Here is a 23226-nt window from a genome sequence, read left to right on the forward strand (position 1 = left end):
TATTAGAATTGCAAAGAAAGTTTGGCATGGAATCAGTCCTGCTGCAGACCACTATTTCCAACTAAACCAATTAAGAAACAATGGCCCAGACACAACAAAAGACCAGAGTCAGCCTATGACTGAGTAAAAGTAGCACTTTAGAACTCCCAGTAGCAGACTATTGCTAGTCCAGCAAATTGCTTTGCTTAGTTGAGTAGACTTAGAATGTATTGACTCACTAATAGACATTCCCACTGTCACCAAAAATATTGACTTTATAAGCACGTAAGAGGGTAGGGTGCAGCGCTGTTAGATTTAGGTAATAAATTTTAAATGTAAAGAAATATGTAATAGAATCAAATAAAAAATTTGCGGAACTCTGGCAAGTTTCCTACTACATTATTAAATTTACAAGTTTTAATGCCAGACTAACTGGCACAGGTTCTTTGTGATTGGCATGTTAAAATTGGGCTCATAAAATGATGTTAATGATATTCAAACAAGTGCTTTTTTCATGCTTTGTTTTATAAAGAAATTGATTTTTTCACTAGATTAACCAAAATTACATTATATAGAACATTTTTTTTTTCTCATTCAACTCTGTAGGGACAACTTGGCTTGCCAAAATAATATGAAGTGCCTTATTCTGGAGTATTCTTGAAGATAGCAAAAATGTCATATAGCAGCACTTCATTTTTTATACTGAAATATCACCTTTTGATTATCAGGAAATGTTAAATTAAGTGAGCATGACATAAGCCTAAACATACATGTTACAGAAAGAAACATGAGTTATTCTGATCACGTGCTAACTACTTATGGTCTGTCATATGAGTTATGCTGGTGTTATCATCTTGAATAATAAACTCTCAGTGGAAAAACAGAGTCAGTCAGAATGCATGTGGGGACATCAGCTCAAGAGACACCAAAAAAAGTCTGAATTTTCTTACTAATGTGTGTGCCAGTGATTGATACGGCCAAGTCGGGAGACACAGTTGCCGAATACAGTTACTGTCTTCAGCATGGTGTTTGTGTCACATTTCTGAGGTGGGGTAAAAATAATTGGGTGTGTATGATATACTGTGATGAGCATGTGAGGAAATAATGCATTTAAATTGAAAAGTTTTCTTAGCTAAGTGTCACACTGATGTACTGCAGAAAATTCAGTGTGACTTCGAAAAACCAGGAGCTTAGTTTTTATACAGTGCAGGACCATAATCTCTTCTTTTAGTCCTCTGTTCCACATTTTCTGGCAATAAGTCTGGTTTCCCTGAGCTTAACTAGAATTGGAAGTATAACTACTAGTAACTGTCTAGCTGATTGTAAGTTGCAACATTTGTATATGTGTATATGCGTGTGTGTGCGCACATGTGCATGCACGTATTTATATGGGATGATCAAAAATTGTTGCAATGGAGAATTAAAGATACCACTGTTTTCCCTTTTAAAATGTTGGCAAATACATGCAGCTCCAGAAAGCAAAATAACTGGGGTACACTTGATTTTGAGAGCTTGTTCCCACCTGAGTTATTCAAGTAAAGCTCATCGATCTCAATCACTTTACCAGAAGTCTAATTTGTTTTTTTTTTTTTTTTTTTTTTTTTTGAAATGGGTTTCACTCTTGTTACCGAGGCTGGAGTGCCATGGCGCAATCTTGGCTCACTGCAACCTCCACCTGCTGGGTTCAAGCGATTCTCCTACCTTAGCCTCCTGAGTAAATGGGATTACAGGATTACAGGCATGTGCCACCACACTCAGTTAATTTTGTAGTAGAGACAGGGTTTCACCATTTTGGCCAGGCTGGTCTTGAACTCCTGACCTCAGGTGATCCGCCCACCTCCGCCTCCCAAAGTGCTGGGATTATAGGCATGAGCCACTGCACCCCACCAGAAGTCTTATTTTTAATCATTAAAAGTAACAGATAATTTTTAAGAAGTAAAGTTATGAATACTTTGCAAGCACATTACTATTTCAGAAAATTCTTAGGTTCTTTCATTCACATTTTATCAAAAGAGAACCTTTTCTAACAATATTTTTTGTTTGCAACAATGAGTATTAACTAGTATAGTTCAGCCTAATATATTATCGTTCCAAAACAGCACTGGCAGGTGAACAACAGTGTCTTATGCAGAGTGCTTGTGTTGCGGAGGAATTAGGTGGTGTACCATTCCACGTCTTCCTCCACCTGAGTCCATGGATCTGATTCTGAATTATTCATTGTATTGAATATTCCAAAAATTTCCTTTTCGGATTTTCATTTTTTGTTCTAGTGCCTATATCGATACATGTGTTTTAATTACTACATTTTTTTTTTTTTTTTGAGATAGAGTTTTGCTCTTGTTGCCCAGGCTGGAGTGCAATGGTGCAATCTTGGCTCACTGCAACCTCCGACTCCCAGGTTCAAGCAATTCTCCTGCCTCAGCTTCCCGAGTAGCTGGGATTACAGGTGCCCACCACCATGCCTGGCTAATTTTTGTATTTTTAGTAGAGATGGGGTTTTACCATGTCGGCCAGGCTGGTCTCAAACTTTAGGTATAACAACTCTATCCTTAGTTTCCAAAGAGAAAGTGTACTTTATAGACAAGTATATGCAAATGTGCTATATATGACAAGTACTTTTAAAGTAGATGTGTATATAAAGAAAAATGATTTCTTCTTGAGATTTAATAGAAAAAAATCTGAATGTAAAATCCTTTTAAGGAATATTTGAGCAACTAACGTTGTTTTCTAATATTTTAGAATCATGCTCCTATAACGACAATGAAAATTTCATCTAAAAAGGTAAAAACTAAGCTATTTTATGCTCTTTGCTTATTAAAATATTTTATTATGAGACATTATATTTTATAACTTCTGAATAATTAGTTCTCGTATTAACAAAATAAATAATACCACTGAAAGTATACCACAAAGTCACCTTTAATTTTGATGTAGAATTTACTAGTTATTAGTGAAAGACCGAATAGGTTTATTTTTGTATAAAAGTTTGTCAGAGCAGAACATATATACAGCAAGATGTTCCAACATTTTGTATATCTGATTTTCTCAAATATAACGGTGTGTGAAGCCAACTAAAATAAAAATAATCTTTCTGAGAAGAATTTAGCATAAAGTTTGGGCTACTCTGTAATGTCACAACATTGTTAGAGGCTTGGAATGAGTCATCAATCCTCTCTTAAGTTTCTACTGTTGTCACATATTTGAAATACGCAGTGCATTCTTTTATGCTTATTTTAAAGGAAATATTATTTCCTAGGATTTAAACATGTCAAAAAAAAAAAAAAGAAAGAAAAGAAAGAAAGTCTCAAATCTAAGAGTTCAGGAATTGAAAAAGAAATATTTGACTGTAATTGAAATCCTCAAGTTAATTGTCAAATCTGTCCCTACACATGCAAATATACAATGATCGTGGAAATAAAAAGTACAATTCCATTATATACGTGAGCAAACCATGTACCTCTCCATTCCCAAAATGTATTATTTAAAAAAAAATTTTTAAGGTACAGAGTAATATAGTCAGAATGGAGTAGGCTTCCAAATAGGCTTGGCATGCATTTGCATCCCTATCTGACCATAATGTACGAACAAATCAAGTAACTTCACTGACCTAAGTTTCTACATTTGTAAGGTAATGCTTTTCTCACAAACAAGTTAATTTATATAAATTACCTGGAATAAAGTGGATCCTCAGTAAATGCTGTCTGTGTAAAAGCCTGAGACCTATTTTTTTTGGAATACACAATAAAGGTTTTATGTGTTAGTACAACTGATTACATAATTCTGGAGCTCTTCACCATATTTGGTTTGTTAGAGATGAAGTAGTATTTTGTGGTCAGTCTTACACTCTTTTCACATCACTGAATTTTATTAGGGAAAATAAATAAGGTACAATGGAGCTAACGATCTCATCTGTAAAAATGTTTGTATGGTGCATAACAAACATTTTCCCAAGTAACGAGAAGCCATTCGTCATTTTGTCTAATGTCCTAGGGAGGGACTCTCAAGTCGGAATTGTCTTTGAAGTCAGCAGGGAAGCCCTTTGTTTACAGTAGTTAATGGAAAGAGAAAGTATCAGGGCAAGATTCAAAATGAACACAAAGTCATTTGTGTGGCATAGTAATCCTGTATGCAAGTTTTAACTGTAGTTACGTATTACATCTGTCTTCAACATCTTAAATTGTAGATAATTTAAAATGTCTCATTAAAACAGTGAGATTCAAGGCAAGGATAATTATTTGACTTTTTGGAAATCATTTGTACAACTGCATACTGCATCATTTTTTCAGTGCGAGAGGACTACAAATTGTTAATGACATCTTGTGTGTATTTAAATAACTTTCTCAGTGTTTCTCATTTTATTATCCATTTTATGCTCTCTTTTTAATTTGTTCTTTTACTCCATATAACAGAAAATAGTAGGACTAATAAAAATTATATTATCTAGAATGAAACTACCTGTGTCCTACACTCAAATATACTAGTATCCTTAAAGTATTTTAATGAAGCTGATAAATTTACTGTATTACTTACTAATTTATTCAATAAACATTTATTTCAAATGTTCCTGGACAAATGGTTATTGTCAAAACATGCAGTTGTTTTCTTGTAGTTTGAATGTTTCAACTGGAGACCAGTCAATTTCAGCAAAATTTCTGAAAAGTCAATTGATATGAATAAAATTATTAGATGTAATAGAGTGAGATGTGATTCAAATAACTGATTAGAATTAAAAACATATATTGATAGTTTAATTGATATTTTACCATACTTTTTACCATTAATTAACATTCATTGAGCAAGCTATGAGCCAGAAACTATTCCAAGCATTTTATGTGGAGGAAACCCTTACAACATTTATTTCTTACAAAAACTCCATATGGTAAGTATTATGTTATCCTCATTTTACTAATGAGGAAGCTGTGATTCAGAAAAGTTGCACAGCAAATTTGTAGCTGAGCTGAGATTTGAATCTTGGAACTCTGGTTCCAGAGCTTCAGGGCCTGGTGGACACATGGTATCTCCAGAGATTTAATCTTTAAATGTATATATATGTGCATGTATGTGTATGTGTACATGGAGGAGTACACACACACCCATACATCCACGTCTATTCAAGTTTCAGCTTACAGATTCTGTGCTAACTTGAGTTATATCAGTCCTTTGGAAAGTAAGGAGTGTCAATTAAGAGACTCATTCCTTCAACTCCTTAGAACCATATTATGCCCAGCTAAAGGAATCAAACCATTAGAAGCAGTAGACATCCTACAATTGAAAGAGGATGAAATTTTCATTCATGAGATTTTTAGGATGATGATGATCACTGGATCAAGCAGAATTTTAACACATGTATAAATATAAATACTGATATTATTCTAAATAATTATTTTTAAGTAGTTTTAATGAATAACACGCTACTTTCAAAGGCATGTGACCAAAATGTACTTTTTTATTTCATCCAATGCTTACTATTGACCATTTTTTCCTTGTAAACTTAAAATGCCCTTTATTTTAAACCAGACTTTCTCAAATTTACAAAGTAATGTGTGGCCATACTTAAAAAATAAGAATGCTTCCTTGTGCTTTGCTAAGACACTGCATTCAAAGAAAAAATAATTCATAACTTAAATCTGTAATATATTAGCTCAAATCTGAGAGAACAATGAATCCCAATGTCTAAAACACATTACCATTCTATATGGTGCTTTGAGCTTTTCTTTTTTAACAGGAAAGTGGTAATGTTATAGGCATATTAACGTAGGAAAATTCTATTTGTTTTGGCTTTATACCCTTCTGTGCTTTGCTTCACGTTTTTAGTCGGTTCCAAAATGAATCCAAGGGTTTGTGAGCATATATTATAATGTGTTCCTGCTGAAAGTCTTCTTTTAACTTCCACATCTGAAATAAATCATCATTTTCCTTTAATAGCAACAGTTGTATGTGAGTTCCAATGAAGGGGTTTCCCAAGTGTCTCTGCATCGCTGCCACATCTATGGTACCGCCTGTGCTGACTGCTGCCTGGCACGGGACCCTTATTGCGCCTGGGATGGCCATTCCTGCTCCAGATTCTACCCAACTGGGAAACGGTGAGCACTAAACAGTTCAACATCCAAATGTATGACACCAGACAATACAGAAGTGTTTCACATCTTTAGAATTAGCTCTATTGCTGTTTCTTTAAATGACATTAAAAGTAGAAGCTGTGTTTAGCACCACACATAGTATTTGAATGAAGAAAATGGTAATGCGTTATAACTTGAGATTCTCACAGATATGGCAAGTCCAGAGTACAGTACTTTGGAAAGAGTCCTTTCTCCCTTTAGAGCTCCTCTGTAACACCTACTCCTCTAGGACCCATCAAATATTTCAAGTAGCATTTAGCTTTTTTCATTTTTTGCATCATCTAATTTATGTCTTTTTTATTTTATTTATTATTTGTTTATTTATTTTTGAGACAGAGTCTCACTTCTGTCGCCAAGGCTGGAGTGCAGTGGCGCGATCTTGTCTCACTGCAACCTCCGCCTCCCGGGTTCAAGCAATTCTCTGCCTCAGCCTCCCGAGTAGCTGGGATTACAGGCACCCGCCACCATGCCCAGCTCATTTTTGTATTTTTAGTAGAGACAGGGTTTCACCATCTTGGCCAGGCTGGCCTTGAACTCCTGACCTTGTGATCCACCTGCCTCGGCCTCCCAAAGTGTTGGGATTACAGGCGTGAGCCACCGCTCCAGGCCGTCTTTTTTATTTTATATGCTTTAGTGTATCCTTAAAACCCACCTTCCTAGGATTTCTCTACATTGCTTAATTATCTTGTAAACAAGGATATAAATAATTATCTTATAATGCTGGTTCCAGTTCAAGCTACAAGAGTATTATTTCAGCATGGATACCTTGAGATTTGCTTTCAGAACCTTGATGACCATGCTTTATCCTTGGAGTGGTGACTGCGTGATTACTGGTTGGGTTAAGAAAGAAAGGCAGTCTGAGGCAGGGTACTTTTTATCCAAGTGTAAACCTAGGCAGGAAACTGCATCAACTTGTACCAAATTGGAAGGAACCATGAGTAGAGAAATTGAAAAGGAATATGCAGAATTCAGAGTCAGCCAAGGTCATAGCTATTTTCAGTTATACAGTGAGTGACATGGGTCATGATGGTGATGGGGCTAAAACCTTTGAAAATTAGGATTAGCAGAGGGAGCAAATAGTAGCAGCCACGAGCATGAGTGATCTTTCAAGTAAAGCACTGGGGTGATGGTGCTTTATGGCTTTTATTCTCTACCTTTCTTTGAGGACCTTAACAGATTATAACAACCTTAGTGCTTTTGTGTATTAAAAGTATTCTGATCCTCTTATTCATTAGTTCAACAAATATTTTCACTGGAAATATGTTTTCTAGGCATTGTTTTAGAAGCTAGGCGTATAACAGGAAAAAAGACAAAAACCTCTGTCTTCAGGAATAATGCATTCTAAAGAGAAAAGATCGATAATAAACAAATAAGGAAAACCCCTGGTATATCAAATAATAACACAATCTGTGAATTTAAAAAGGGCAGAGAAAGTAGGTATGATGTGTGGTAAGCAGGAGGTTGTGAAGTTAAATGGGTGTCAAAAAGGGCCTTACTGCAGATATACTGTGTGAGCAAGGACTTGATGTGGAATGCACCAAGACATTATCGAGCAGAGTAACATTCCAGGAAGAGGGATCAAAAATCTCTAATACTGGAGGATGCCAGGATTGTTCAAGAAACAGCTCGAAAGCTAATGAGGCTGCGCTGTAATGAGAAAAAGGAATGATAGGAAGAAATGAGGTCAGAATGCCACACAATGTCAGACTTTGTAAGTAATTGAAAAGTTTTTATTTAAAGTGAAATGGAAAACAGCTGAGGAGTTTTGAACATGTGAATGATAGTGTTTGGCTTTGGTTTCAAAAGATCACTGGTTGGATTTGGCTTACTTTGAAGACCTGGTGTAGGAAGAAGTTGGAGTTAGAGGGGAAGGGGTGGCAGAAGCTGCATGACAGGAGGCTACTGCCATCATCTAGGTGAGTTATAATGGTGGCTTGTAGAGGGATAATAAAGGTAGAGGTGGCAAAAAAAAAATGATCTGATGCTTGACAGAGCTCACAGAATCTGTTGATGTATTTGGATGTGGGAGGTTAGAGAAATAGAGGAGTCAAAAATGATCCAAGTTCTCAGAACTGAACATTAGGATTTATATAGATGTCACTTCCTGAGAAAGAAGAGACTGTGAAAGGAGCAGGTTTGTGGGGAGAAAGAGGATGTTACGTTAATGGTATCAATAAGATGTTCACACAGGGATATTGAGTAGGCAGTTAGAAATATGACTCTGGAGTAGAAAGGAGTGGCCTGGGCTGGATCATTTGAGATTCTTAATGGCATGAGATAGGAAGAGAACTCCCACTCTTCAAAACAGGAGCCTCATAGATGCGTTCCAAGACTCTGTGTTCCTCCATGTTAATTTAGGTGCTAGTGAGGAGGTCCCTGACTTCTTTTGATGTCTATCTAGAATTTCTAGACATCATTACTCTGATCTTTCATCTTAATATGGGGCTGGAGGCCTCAACCTGGACAGACAGTGTGAGGGAGGCAAATTTCAAACGTAATCTCACATAAGAAGTGATTTTTGTGGCCACTGTTGGTATTTTTCAACCGTATTTGTTTTTCACTGCCAAATATGATAGTAGTGATATGTTAAATTACCATAATTCTTTGTAAGGCGATACTGTTTACTTGGTAAGATGCTCTGAAAATTTTCCTCTCTAGCACCTGCAATATAATCTTCAATTTATTAAGCAGATTTAGTGCTGAAGGAAGCTGAAGCACTATACTTTCCAAGGAAGAAAGGGATATGGGGACTGTAAGTGGACTTTTACCATAGTTGTATAGGTATATCAGTTATTATATAATATAAGGGAAGTGGACATCAGTACTCCTTCTCTGCAAAGACTGGTTTTGACCAATAAGCATTTTTATGTAACAAATAATATTTCTCAAGTAAAATTCCATACTGTATATAGACTGTCATTGCATACTAGAGATACTTTTTTACATTTTAGAAGTTGCTGCCCAATATGCACTAGCTCATTTGTTTGCATATTTTCCCACCTATTACAACCCCAAGTATCCTTTCTAAGATGTGTGCTTAAATATAGATTCTACATTGTCATTCTACCGCCACAAATTACAATTTTAATCATACTTTTTTAATAAAGAAATGAGTCTATCATACAGTTCTTTGCATTTACAATATCATGTCTGATATTAAACCATGAATAATGGGTTGAGAAGGAAAGTAGTAGCTATTTAAAGAGTTGTCTTGGCTGGGTGCAGTCGCTCACGCCTATAATCCCAGCACTTTGGGAAGCCAAGGCAGGCAGATCACTTGAGGTCAGGAGTTTGAGACCAGCCTAGCCAACATGGCAAACCCCATCTCTACTGAAAATGGAAAAAAAAAATTAGCCCAGGCATGGTGGCAGGCATCTATAATACCAGATACTTGGGAGGCTGAGGCAGGAGAATCATTTGAACCTGGGGCCTGGAGATTGCAGTGAGCTGAGATCACGCCACTGCACTCCTGCCTGGGAGATAGAATGAGACTCTGTCTTTAAAAAAAAAAAAAAAAAAAAAAAAGATGGGGGGAGGCTATCTTGATTATCTCCAGCAGTGCTTTAATTCTATCTTGAAAAGCCAGAAAATGCTACATATGTATAAAATATGCCTGAGGCTACCCATATTTATCTTTGACTAGCATATGGGAAGTTTCACTAAAAATATCTACAGTATTTACATTCTCCAAATTATGTCCTAACTTAGTTAAGCCTATACTTATAGTAAATGCAAAACATATTGGTGAATGAATTAACTATTTTGTAAATTCCCATATGAATTTTTGATTTTCCTTTGAAGGTAATGGATTTGAAGTATTTTTCCACGTTTATTTTCTTTAATAGTGTTAATTTACCTAGTTTTGTGCTGATGCCACTCTAAGCAAAACACAAAGATCACTTTGAGGATTTCATAGAAATAAAAAGCAAAAAACGGTTTTATTTGTATACAAATGGAGAAATACAGTTATACTTGGAAATTGGTGGAATCCATACTTTGACATAATGAAGTTGTTAAATATCATTGGCTCAATAGTCTGCCTTTTTAAAAAAACTATAGTAAACATGCTGGGCATGGTGGCTCACACCTGTAATCCCAGCACTTTGGGAGGCCAAGGCAGGCAGATTGCCTGAGGTCAGGAGTTGGAGACTGGCCTGGCCAACATGGTGAAACCCTGTCTTTACTAAAAATACAAAATTAGCCGGGCATGGTGGCTCATGCCTGTAATCCCAACTACTCAGGAGGCTGAGACAGGAGAGTCACTTGAACCCAAGAGGCAGAGGTTACAGTGAGCCGAGATTGCACCACTGCACTCCTGCCCGGGCAATAAGAGTGAAACTCTGTCTCAAAAACAAACAAACAAACAAACAAAAAAAACTATAGTAAACAATAAAAGCATTTTTTTTTCCATTTTCATTCTCAAATATCTTAAATATTTGTGGTTTTGTATCAAATATTGCTGTATAGTCCCTAACATTATTTGTTCTGGATTCAGACAAGTAGTTAGAAACTTTATTTTAAGACAAGATAATCAGATCAATTTTCAAATAAATACCTTTTCTATAAAAGATTTCATTGTTTATCGAAAAGAATTTACTATTGTGTATGAAACATGGGAAACTTGAACCAAATTCCAAATCCTACATGCAATACAATACTACTCTGCCTACGAGCATGTTTTTGTGATGCTATGTGAGTACGGTGGAAGGAATCTATACATAAAAAAGACTCAGATGGCTGCCTTGCTGATCTCATGATTTAAGCCAAGCCATAACAGTGTTTTTTCTATATTTGAATGTCTAGAAGCTATGTGATATTGTAAATTGAGATTGCCCAGCTTGAGAGTTTGTATACATGAGTAAACCATTATATAGTGTTGATCACAGGACAATAAATTTAGCCATTGTGAATGATATTGCTTGCCTAGAGGGCTGAAAACGCTCTCATGATGCTCATATAATATATATTTAGAAGTTGACTATAGTAAAATAATGCTGGACTTCAAAATATAGCAAATATTATGCAGTAAAAACTCGATATGGGAGCTATTCTAGAGTACAGTGCCATATTAATCATATTTCCTGAGAGAAAAGTGACTAACACTTTCACTGTTGTGTGTTTGTGTGTGTACAGAAATATACAACTGGTAAGGGTCACGGGACTTTGGAAAAGGAATACCTAAGTGGTACAAAATTTTATACCTATTCTGCCATAAGTAGATTTATAAAGTCTGTTGTGTACATGAAGTAATGTTTTCTTTAGCTAGAAAATGAGCTTTTTTCACTATCAATGACTTTGAGATTAATTTTTCTTTGTAAGTTTAATAACCACTGTGTACTTTTAATATTTCTGTTCTTGCTGAATATTTTTATTTATCTTTGAAAGTATTAAGAAAGACTTAGCATTTAACCCAATTAAGTGATATGCTCAGTCACGTATTGATAGTAAGCAATCAATTTAGGCTGGTATTCACAATATTTAAAGAGTCACCTTCTTCTGACTTTTAACAATGTTTGATGCCTTGCTCAGATGATTTCAGTTGCTCCACTTCGATTTCTTAGACGATGTAATACCACTGAAAGTAAGGTACTTAGTGCATCTGAAACTCACGAAATTAAATAATTTAATACAACTTAAAACTTTTATTTAAATAATGACCAGTTTGCAAACAATGTAACTTTTTTTTTTTTTTTTGAGATGGAGTCTCACCCTGTGGCCCAGGTTGGAGTGCAGTGGCATGATCTCGGCTCACCACAACCTCTGCCTCCTGGGTTCAAGCGATTCTCCTGCCTCAGCATCCCAAGTAGCTGGGACTACAGGCATGCACCACCATGCCCGGCTAATTTTTGTATTTTTTGTAGAGACAGGGTTTTACTATGTTGGCCAGGCTGGTCTTGAACTTCTGACCTCGTGATCTGCCCGCCTTGGCCTCCTAAAGTGCTGGGATTACAGACGTGAGCCACCGCATCTGGCTTAATGTAACTAAAATGTCGAAATGCTTTAAGCTAACAATACATAACAACTAAATGCAAAGGATGAACCTTGATTGGAAGCTGGTTAACTTAAAAGAAATCCATAAAAGAGATTTTGGGAACTAGAGAAATTTTAATATAGAATATGCATTAGATTATGTTGTTAAATATCAATATATTTAGGATGATAATTATATTGTTATGTTGAAAGATTACTTGTTGAAAAATACATACTAAAGCACTTACAGGTGAAGCATTATTGTGTCTGTAACTTATTTTCTAAAGGCTTTCATAGGTGTGGATCCATAATATATACATGATATGTACTTACATGTGAGAAAGAAATTAATGTGGCAAAATATAACAATTTGTGAATCTAGGTATACCAGTATTCATTTTACTCATATCTCAACTTTTCTGTAGACTTGAAATTTTGAAAATAAAAAGTTGGGGACAACATGCTTATTCTAGTAAATGAAATTAACTTTTTATTAAATGTCCCTATTTTTATCTTTATTGCTTATTTCAGAAAAGTTTTAATATATCTAGAAACAGAAAACATTGACTTTTGTAAGAAACAAGTATGTTTATTTAAGACAAACTATTATAAAAAGAAAAATGCTAGTGAGTTTATACTTTGGAGGTTATAGATTTAGAAAATTTAGGCTGAATTTCTCTAAACTAAACATTTACACTATTAATTAGAGAAGGTAGCATTTACTCAGGATATGCATGCAACAGGAGATTCAGAGCCATTCCATCCTGAATGTAGATGGAAAAACTTATTCAGATTGAAAAGCAAAGATAAGTAACCCCCCCCCCATTACTGATGAATTGTATAAGAAATGTGAGATAGCTACATCAATCAGAACTCTTTTTAAAAATTTTTATGAAAGCTTAGCAATAAAAAGGATGCAACGTTTAAAATTACAGTGTTTTAAGACTGGTGTAACTGGCAGTGATAATTCTCAGTCACTTTTATGTATTTCTGCACTTACAGGAGGAGCCGAAGACAAGACGTGAGACATGGAAACCCACTGACTCAATGCAGAGGATTTAATCTAAAAGGTATTAAAAGTGAGCAATGGCCAATCTCAGTGCACAGTGGCAATGCTCCGTGTCACATTTCAGTAAGGGAAAACATTGTCATAGATTCAAACGTTTCACTTTCAAAAATATTTATTATAACATTCTGTGTATTTATATATGGTAATTAAAACTTAAAGGCTTTTTGTGTGTATACTGAGAATCATGAAAAACAAATGTCTCGGAACACATATACTTCAAGTATGTTAGCTGGAAGATCTTTCACACAGATTGTAATTACAGATTTTCTTAGCTACTATTTTCGTTCTAAAGAAAACCTATTTTCCATTTTGAGATTTACCACCGAAGAACCTTTAGAACAGCATTTTTCTTTACTGCAGTAAATATACATAACATAACATTTACTATTTTAACCATTTTAAGGTTTACAGTTCTGTGGCATTAAGCATATTTACATTGTTGTGCAACATACTGCCAGCCACGTCTGGATATTTTTCATCTTTCCCAACTGAAACTAGACCTATTAAATACCACCTAACCATTACCTCTTCCCTCCAGCCCTTAGAAACCGCCATTCTACTTCTTTACGAATTTCTTATGAATTCAACTACTCTAGATACCTCCTATAGGTGGAATTATACAATATTTGTCCTTTTGTGACTGACTTATTTCACTTAAACCGAAAGTCTTCAAGGTCTATTCATATTGTAGCATATATCACAATTTTCTTCATGTTTAAGGCTGAATTATATTTTGTCATGTGTGTATTTATTGTGTGTGTGTGTGTATACATACATATATATGTACATATGTATGTAGGTAAGCCACATTTTGTTTATAGATTCATCCATCACTTGGTTTACTTCCATCTTTTGGCTATAGTGAGAATCCTGCTGTGAACATGGGTGTACTACAATGCCTGTTGACAATCCTGCCTTGTGTCCTTCAATTAAACTAATTCCATCCTTCCCATTCTGACATGGAGTTACCATGTTACAATACTTTCCCTTCCTCAGTCCCACCAAATAAAAATATTTCCAAGCAGACCTTCCTTGTGGCTCACTAAGGTGCTACAGATATGCTGTTTCAAAAATTAACAGTCAGACTCCTATTTCTAATCCCTTTGAGTCTGTGCTTTCCTGTAGTAAAAAATGACATTCTTTTTACTATTCTAACTGCAAAGAGCAAATTAAGACAGATTTTGCTTACTTGTTCCATACATCTAGTTGAGGGAATAAATTCAAGTTACCATTTCTCCATTTGCAATTTTATAAAAGTGTATCAGTTCCCATCAGTAGTAGTTGTCATAGTGGTAAGAATAATGGCAGTGGAGGTAACATCAAACAAATATTAATGCTGACTTTGTGTCAGAACCTGAGCTCAGTGTTTTTTAATGATTATTTCACTCAATGCTTAAAAAAAACCATACTAGAGTCCTATTATTCCTGCTTTATTAGTGAGGATTCTGTTCACGTCTAAGCTACCATATGGTAATACTAAATGTTTTGCCTAATTTAATACTTTTACTGAGAACCCTATGTAAAAATGCTATAATCCATGTTTTAGAGATGAGTAAAACTAAAGCACAGAGACATCAAGTAACTTGTCTAAGTTGACACAGCCGGTAGTGGTAAGGTCAGGATTTTACCCTACGTTCCACTGATTCTGAAGACAGTGTTCTCAATCACTGCATTCCACCAAGGCCACAGCTTTCTTTCTGCCCTTTCCCAGTGCTTACCTGTTTCCTCTATATGACACTGAGGATGGACTTTAGGAATGGGATAGACCTGGCTTCGGTATTGCCTGACACATTCACTAAAGTGTATTTCCTCATAACTCACAGCCTCAGTTTGCTCAGCTGTGAAAAGTTGAGAAAATGTGGCAGGAGTATTGTAATAATTAAGTTAACAAAGTAATATTAACAACAATCCTTGGTGTAGAGTAATTCTTGAATAAACATGATTTTATCAACATTACCTTAATTCACAGTCTCTCCTTCCCTTTACATAAACAAAACAAGTAAACAACGTATCCTACTTTGCTTGTTAAATGATTATCACTGCTTTTTACTGGCTGTCATAGTTGTTCACAATTTTGTATAAAAATAATCATGTATATAGCATTTTTACAGGAGAATGTGCTCTAAATTCAGTTGTGTTCTTTCTTTCTCGCCTTTTATTTTTGCCTGCTAGCATACAGAAATGCAGCTGAAATTGTCCAGTATGGAGTAAAAAATAACACCACTTTTCTGGAGTGTGCCCCCAAGTCTCCGCAGGCATCTATCAAGTGGCTGTTACAGAAAGACAAAGACAGGAGGAAAGAGGTGAGTAAAGCAGCACAGCAGCAATCCATCAGGGCTTCGGAGAGAACATTAAATCAACGTCCCTCGGTGAGGCTCAGATCTAAGGAAAAAGGAAAGGCATATGATCATCTTTTATGTCTTTGGGATGACAAGTGCCACTTTCCTTAAAATCCTTTGTCCTAAGAATTGATGGGTTAATTAGAAATTCTCTCTGCCTGCTCACCTCTGTAACATGGTGATTGAAACAAGAGCCTGGGCACTAAGACAGTGGTATTGATGTGAGGAAACATTCCTAAAAGAAACAAGATGTGTGCAAATCCAGAAGCCAAGTTTTCACACAACAGCACCTTTGTGTGATTCACAAGATAAAAGGGGGCTTTTTAAAAAAAGTTTAATTTTCCTCAGCAAGAAAGTACACTGAACTATAACCTTCATGACAAAGAGCGTTTTTTCTGCTCTGTGGTAATCTGTTTCCATTGCTTTATTATTCATAACTCTTGTGCTTTGGTTAGGTAATATATGGAATCATTGTTTATGAGACCATTGCCTTTATTTAGTGATATGGAAAAAGTCCTTAGATTTTCAAATAAAAACACGCTTACTGAAACTTTTCATGGATTGGAAAGAGCTGGGTTTTTTGAAATAAGGGAGACATTGTAAAATGGCATAGGGTGATATATTATAAATAATGAATTTCGTAATATCGATGTCATGTTGTCCTGACAAATGAGATGATAAAAATATATATGTATATTTAAAGCCTTAGGGAGGTCTAAAACATACCATCATTTGTGCATCATAAAGTCTGATGGAGCCAAGGGGGAAGTGGAGCCTTCTGCATTTATGTGTATTCTTCTGTTGTGGGCAATTTGGTTACTACATTTAAGTTAATTAAGGGTATGTAGACTGAGTACCGCCTTAAGCTGTAGAACACAGATACTGCATCAACATTACTGATATAAATGTTGGTTTCATATGCAAAATACTTTCCGACTCTCAGACTTGTCTACCCAAATATCTTATGAACTGTTTCGGAAATTATGTGTCCCTCATTACTGGAATATTACACCATAAGCAGATGACTACTTGCAGGAGGACATTGAATTATCTGGAGGAAAGATGAGCTAGTTGGACATCAGAGTCCCATCAGTCTTCCAAAGCCTATCATGCTAACAATACTTTTAGAAAGATTTTAATAATGAAAATTATTGAGATCTCTTTTCTTTGCTGTAAAATCTGTTATCAAAGAAGTCTTGACATTTCTGCAGTCAAATTAATTTTCAACTATTTTGAATGGATATGGATTATAATAATTAGCTTGCAGAGTAACCTGGGTTAGAAGTCATAATGTGTGATGATGATTACTATACACAAGTGAGCTGTTAGGCCAGGGCAGGAACACAAGGATATGAACAGTCCTTCCAGAAAAAGCCTATAGGTATATATGTAAATTGGGTAATACTGAAACAAGGATCAACTAAAAAGTAATTTTCTTTTCTTCAGTAAAAAGTTCAATAGAATAATATATAAGTGAATATAACATCTATGATTTAAAATAAATATATATATTTGAATATCTGCCATATAAATTAATAGTAAAATGTAAATGGAATGTTAAGGATTTATTCCCTCTAATAATATTTCCAAAGTTCTATTTCAGAATGCTCAAGAATATGGAGACTCAAACATTACTATTTGACTTTCTTTCCCAATCTCAAAAACATAAGAATTTAATAATTTAATATTGCAATAACATTAGCTCTAACACAAGTATGACAGTCTGTTTTGTTCAGAATTTAAGCAGAGCACAATTTTACTTATTCTTAAACTATTAATATTTTATTAAACTTTTTGTGATCCTTTCTATTTTAAGAAAACATATGCTTCTCACTCATATTACTGTGTAAACATTAATCATTTTTTTAAGTAAGACAAATGATAAAAGCTCACAGAGCAAAGGCAAATAGTTCATACTAAGTAGCATAAAGTGAAAACTGAAAGCCCTCCTCCACTTCAATACTTATCACTTTTAATATCTATTGAATAATACTAATACTTATTGAATAATACTAATACTTATGGAATAATAATTACTCAGTTCTTATTCCCACTGCCCAGAGTAAGATTCCCAAGACTTATATATTTCTCCAAATATGTTCCATAGTTTTCTTCCCCTACACACACACACAACACTCACACACACACACACACACACACACACACACACACACACACAGACCCCGCTTGAATATCAGTACATGTGATTCAATGTCATATTTCCTGGCTGCATAATATTCCATCGTGTGAATATACTGTAAGTGTTTTTTTTTCAAAGCCATCTATTTGTTAGATAATTTCTTGTTTTCCTCTTATCAAAAACACCTGCACACATGTGAGAGTATATATTCTAGATAAATTCCTAAAATGTAATTGTGCGAAATATTATATACATGTTCAATGGATTTACCATATTGGACTCAAAATATTTTCCCAATTTTGCACAAATAGGATAACATTTATTTTTTCTTTAATTTCTGAATGTATTTATACATGATTTGTCTTTGAGGGACATTTAAACTTAGTAAAATTAATTAATGTCAAAATTTTTTCTTCCTCCAAGTGACTCTCTCTTTTCTAGTTCTGTTCTATTATCTGTCTTTTAATACTATACTTGCCTTTTTGTGTTTTGTGTGTGTGTGTGTGTGTGTGTGTGCACAAACCAATTGATCTTTGATTCAGATATTATTAGTCATATCTTGTCCATTTGCACAGAACTTTATCATTTAGGAAAACATTTAACATGCATTATCTAATTTTGATTTTGATCAAATTTCTTTTTTCTTCAATGAAAGAGTATTCTTGAGTATACGTGTCAAAGAACCTCTTACCACTTACGTTTTTATCTATTCATTGGCAATACTACAGGTGGAACTGTAAGGAAGGTTTCAAGCATTTACTGATACCCAGTAAATAATCATTTTTCCAGTAAAATCTATAAAGCAATTAAATATTAATTCATAGCTTTTTATTACCTTTCCTTGTAAAGTAGAACCACTTACAGGACTTAAAAGATGATGACATCCCAGCTAATTTTTAGACATTGTTTATTTGGGGATAATTGAAAAAGGCCCTTGATAATGTTCAAAATTCTGCCTCTGCTTATGTATTTTTTATTTAGAAGAACATTCCTTCATTGAAACAAAAAGATAAAATTCACCCTTTAATTGTGGCTTCATGTTTTTACTAGTGAGTACTTTTTATAAATATAAAAGACTAGAACACCAGGATGGAATAGATATTTTAAAGTATCTGTGAGTTTCATTTACATATATTGACTGTGATTCTAATTTCAAAGGCAACCACAATTTTGTGCTTATATATGGAGAAACTTCTTCTATCCAGGGGAAAGCACTTTAAGCTGTTTTTGCCAATATGGATAATATCTTCACCCTGTCTTTATTAGATTCAATACCCCTGTGACAGTGTGACAAGATCTCCTGTGTGGTTTTTTTTGTTTTTTTTTTTTTATTTAAAGGCAGTGGAACTGACCAAAATTTCGTGTCCACTGAGAAAGATGCTAAGTGGTACTCAATACTTTTTTCCCAAATCTGTGAAAGTTGACACTATTCTGTATATGTTGGTCATAATCTAAGGAAATGTAATGTTCAGTTTCAGTAACTTTAATGTGTCTCTCTTTTAGGTTAAGCTGAATGAACGAATCATAGCCACTTCACAGGGACTCCTGATCCGCTCTGTTCAGGGTTCTGACCAAGGACTTTATCACTGCATTGCTACAGAAAATAGTTTCAAGCAGACCATAGCCAAGATCAACTTCAAAGTTTTAGATTCAGAAATGGTGGCCGTTGTGACTGACAAATGGTCCCCATGGACCTGGGCCAGCTCTGTGAGGGCTTTACCCTTCCACCCGAAGGACATCATGGGAGCATTCAGCCACTCAGAAATGCAGATGATTAACCAATACTGCAAAGACACTCGGCAGCAACATCAGCAGGGAGACGAGTCACAGAAAATGAGAGGGGACTATGGCAAGTTAAAGGCCCTCATCAATAGCCGGAAAAGTAGAAACAGGAGGAATCAGTTGCCAGAGTCATAATATTTTCTTATGTGGGTCTTATGCTTCCATTAACAAATGCTCTGTCTTCAATGATCAAATTTTGAGCAAAGAAACTTGTGCTTTACCAATGAGAATTACTGAAAAAGGTAATTACTCCTAAAGTGAGTTTTACATGAACTGAAATGAGCATGCATTTTCTTGTATGATAGTGACTAGCACTAGACATGTCATGGTCCTCATGGTGCATATAAATATTTAACTTAACCCAGATTTTATTTATATCTTTATTCACCTTTTCTTCAAAATCGATATGGTAGCTACAAAACTAGAATTGTTGCATCCCTCAATTGAATGAGGGCCATATCCCTGTGGTATTCCTTTCCTGCTCTGGGGCTTTAGAATTCTAATTGTCAGTGATTTTATATATGAAAACAAGTTCCAAATCCACAGCTTTTACATAGTAAAAGTCATAAATGCATATGACAGAATGGCTATCAAAAGAAATGTAAAAGGAAGAAGGCATTTAAAATTGTGTGAAAACATGAGTTATTCATAAAGAGAAAATGATGAGTTTATATGGTTCCAATGAAATATTTTATTTTTTTTTTTAAGATTGTAGAAATAATCAGTTACCAGTATCTGTCATTGACCTTTGTTTCCTTATTCAGGAAGATAAAAATCAGTAACCTGCTCCATGAAGATACTTGATGGGAGTTATATCAGTGAAGCAGTTCGGCTTATATTCTTGTTATCACCTTCCAAACAAAAGCACTTACTTTTTTTGGAAGTTATTTAATTTATTTTAGACTCAAAGAATATAATCTTGCATTGTTCAGTTATTACTGTTTGTTCTCTTATTTCCTAGTCTGTGTGGCAAATTAAAAAATATAAGAAGGAAAAATCTTTGAAGTATTAGACTTCTAAATAAGGGGTGAAATCATCAAAAAGAAAAATCAAAGTAGAAACTACTAATTTTTAAAGAGGAATTTATAACAAATGTGGCTAGTTTTCAACTTCAGTACTCAAATTCAATGATTGATTCTCCGTTTTATTAAAACCAGTCTCAGATATCACACTGATTTTTAAGTCAACACTATATATTTTATGATCTTTTTGGTGTGATGGCAAGGTGCTTGTTATGTCTAGAAAGTAAGAAAACAGTATGAAGAGACATTCTTTCTTTCAAAAGGTAATGGTACTATGTTCACTGGTCTCTAAGTGTAAATGTAGTAAGTTTTGTGATGAATAAAATAATTATCTCCCAATTGTATGTTTGAATAATTTTATTAGAAAAATTTCATACTGAAATTATTTTCTCCAAATAAAAATTAGATGGAAAAATGTGAAAAAAATTATTCATGTTCTCATATATATTTAAAAAACACTACTTTTGCTTTTTTATTTACCTTTTAAGACATTTTCATGCTTCCAGGTAAAGACAGATATTGTACCATGTACCTAATCCAAATCTTGTATAAAAATTTTATTTATAGTTAATAATCTATGATGAAGGTAATTAAAGTAGATTATGGCCTTTTTAAGTATTGCAGTATAAAACTTCAAAAACTAAAGTCATTGTCAAAATGAATATGATTATTAGTCAGAATATCAGAATATGATTCACTATTTAAGTTATCATAAATTATGATAATATATGAGGAGGCCTCGATATGGCAAAAATAGTTAAAATGTATAACATAACACCAAACTTCATTTTTTAAAAAATCTGTTGTTCCAAATGTGTATAATTTTACAGTAATTTCTAAAGCAGTTTATTATAATGGTTTGCCTGCTTAAAAGGTATAATTAAACTTTTCTCCTCTACATTGACACATAGAAATGTGTCAGTGTAAAGCCAAAACCATCTTCTGTGTTTATGGCCAATCTATTCTATGTCCAAAGTTAAAAGTAAAATTGTTTTAGAGTCACAGTTCCCTTTGTTTCACATAAGCCCAAATTGATAGACAGTAAGGGTGTTTAGTTTTATACTATATTTGTGCTATTTAATTCTTTATATTTTCACAATTATTAAATTGTGTATACTTTCATTACTTTTAAAAATGTAGAAATTCTTCATGAACATAACTCTGCTGAATGTAAAAGAAATTTTTTTTCAAAAATGTTGTTAATGTATACTACTGGTGGTTGATTGGTTTTGTTTTGTGTAGTTTGACAATTCAGGACTTAATATCTTTTCCATTTGTATTGTACATAAAATTTTCTAGAAATACACTTTTTTCCAAAGTGTAAGTTTGTGAATAGATTTTAGCATGATGAAACTGTCATAATGGTGAATGTTCAATCTGTGTAAGAAAACAAACTAAATGTAGTTGTCACACTAAAATTTAATTGGATATTGATGAAATCATTGGCCTGGCAAAATAAAACATGTTGAATTCCCCAACTATGTTTCTAGCCTTTATTTTTAATGTAGGATTAACTTACTTGTTAGCATGATACAATCTACTGAATTCATATGATTTTTAAATATTCCTTTATCCATTTTTGTGAAGGTAATACATCTATTTCAAGATTTAAATTGCAGAAAGATGCACATATAAAGCTCTCCCAGTACCAATAGCCCTCATTTATTCGAGTCCCAACCCAAAGGACATCCAATATCATCCATTTTCTGTGTATACTTCCAAACAAATACATATTTGTTTTCTCCCAATATTGTACATCCATACACATCTATAGATACTTATTCAGAGTATGTTGTGTCTACGTTGGAAAAAATACACAGTTTAGGAATGCACGGTCTTTGGAGCCAGATTGCTTGCATTTGAATCCAGACTAACTGTCTTATTCTGGGAAAGTTTTAAAATTCTGCCTTCCTTTCCTATACAAGTTCATACCAGTAAAGCATTAGGACAGAACATTTTACATGGTAAGTATTCAATAAATGTCTTAATGTTGCCTTATTTAGAAGGCATCATTTTGCTAGAACAAGAAGGAATGTTTCAGTTGTATTCTATGGCAAGTTAAATACCAATGATCTAAGTGGGGAAACTGCAGTCATTGGGTTAGGTAACACCTTATCAGGTAAAATGAGCCTTTAATAAATTAGAGGAAAGAAACCACAGATTAACTCATAATCCAGTTAACACATTTGAATGGCAGACCTATTACAGCTTTCTTCTACCTCTGGGTTTTCAATCTTTTATAATGTCAGTGAAGAAAAAAACCACAAAAATTAAAAGTTGTCTTAACAGGTCTTCCAACTTAACAATTCTGCACTACTCACTAATTGCTTCATTATTTTTCAGTATCTCCTTGCTTATGGTTCAACTTAACTTGAGTTTTAAAATATTTGATGTGTTTCTTATAATTTTAATGTGCTGCTGATTTATGTCTTTTACCTAAGTGAAAATTTTTAAGAAAATGGTAACAGTTTCCTACGTGTATTCTGCTAGCTAAAGTCAAGAGAAACATTCAGCTTGTTTTGCAGCCTGTTAAAAAGCTTTAGTCTAGACAAAAAAATAAGCAGACTAAGTAAGAAAAAATGTTTATTTAACCAGAGACATTGAGAATTTTATTGAATTCCATGCGTGATGACAAAGCTGCAGATTACTGTGGAATTTTTTTTTTTTTAAGAGTTTATCCTAGTAACCTTTTAGCCAACCACCTTTTGCACAAGAATGCAGGCCCCTCCACAAAATTAAAACCACCACGAATTCTACTGGCATGCATGCCAATTGGTGAAATTCATTGTCAATAAGTTGTTTTTCT

The 23226-nt window shown here is 34.2% G+C and overlaps 1 protein-coding gene across 1 annotated transcript in view; it reads left to right on the forward strand.

Annotated features, from left to right (window-relative positions):
- Nucleotides 1–20121, forward strand: part of SEMA3C (semaphorin 3C) — a 178071-nt gene extending 157950 nt beyond the window's left edge. Inside the window, 5 exon segments of the mRNA NM_001260533.1 lie at nt 2719–2760; nt 5905–6062; nt 13071–13138; nt 15310–15440; nt 19120–20121. Coding sequence (NP_001247462.1) covers nt 2719–2760; nt 5905–6062; nt 13071–13138; nt 15310–15440; nt 19120–19533 — 813 coding nt within the window. The 3' untranslated portion in view covers nt 19534–20121.
- The last annotated feature ends 3105 nt before the right edge of the window (nt 20122–23226 follow it).

The sequence above is a fragment of the Macaca mulatta genome, chromosome 3 (genome assembly GCF_049350105.2).
Source record: "Macaca mulatta isolate MMU2019108-1 chromosome 3, T2T-MMU8v2.0, whole genome shotgun sequence".
Classification (NCBI taxonomy): domain Eukaryota; kingdom Metazoa; phylum Chordata; class Mammalia; order Primates; family Cercopithecidae; genus Macaca; species Macaca mulatta.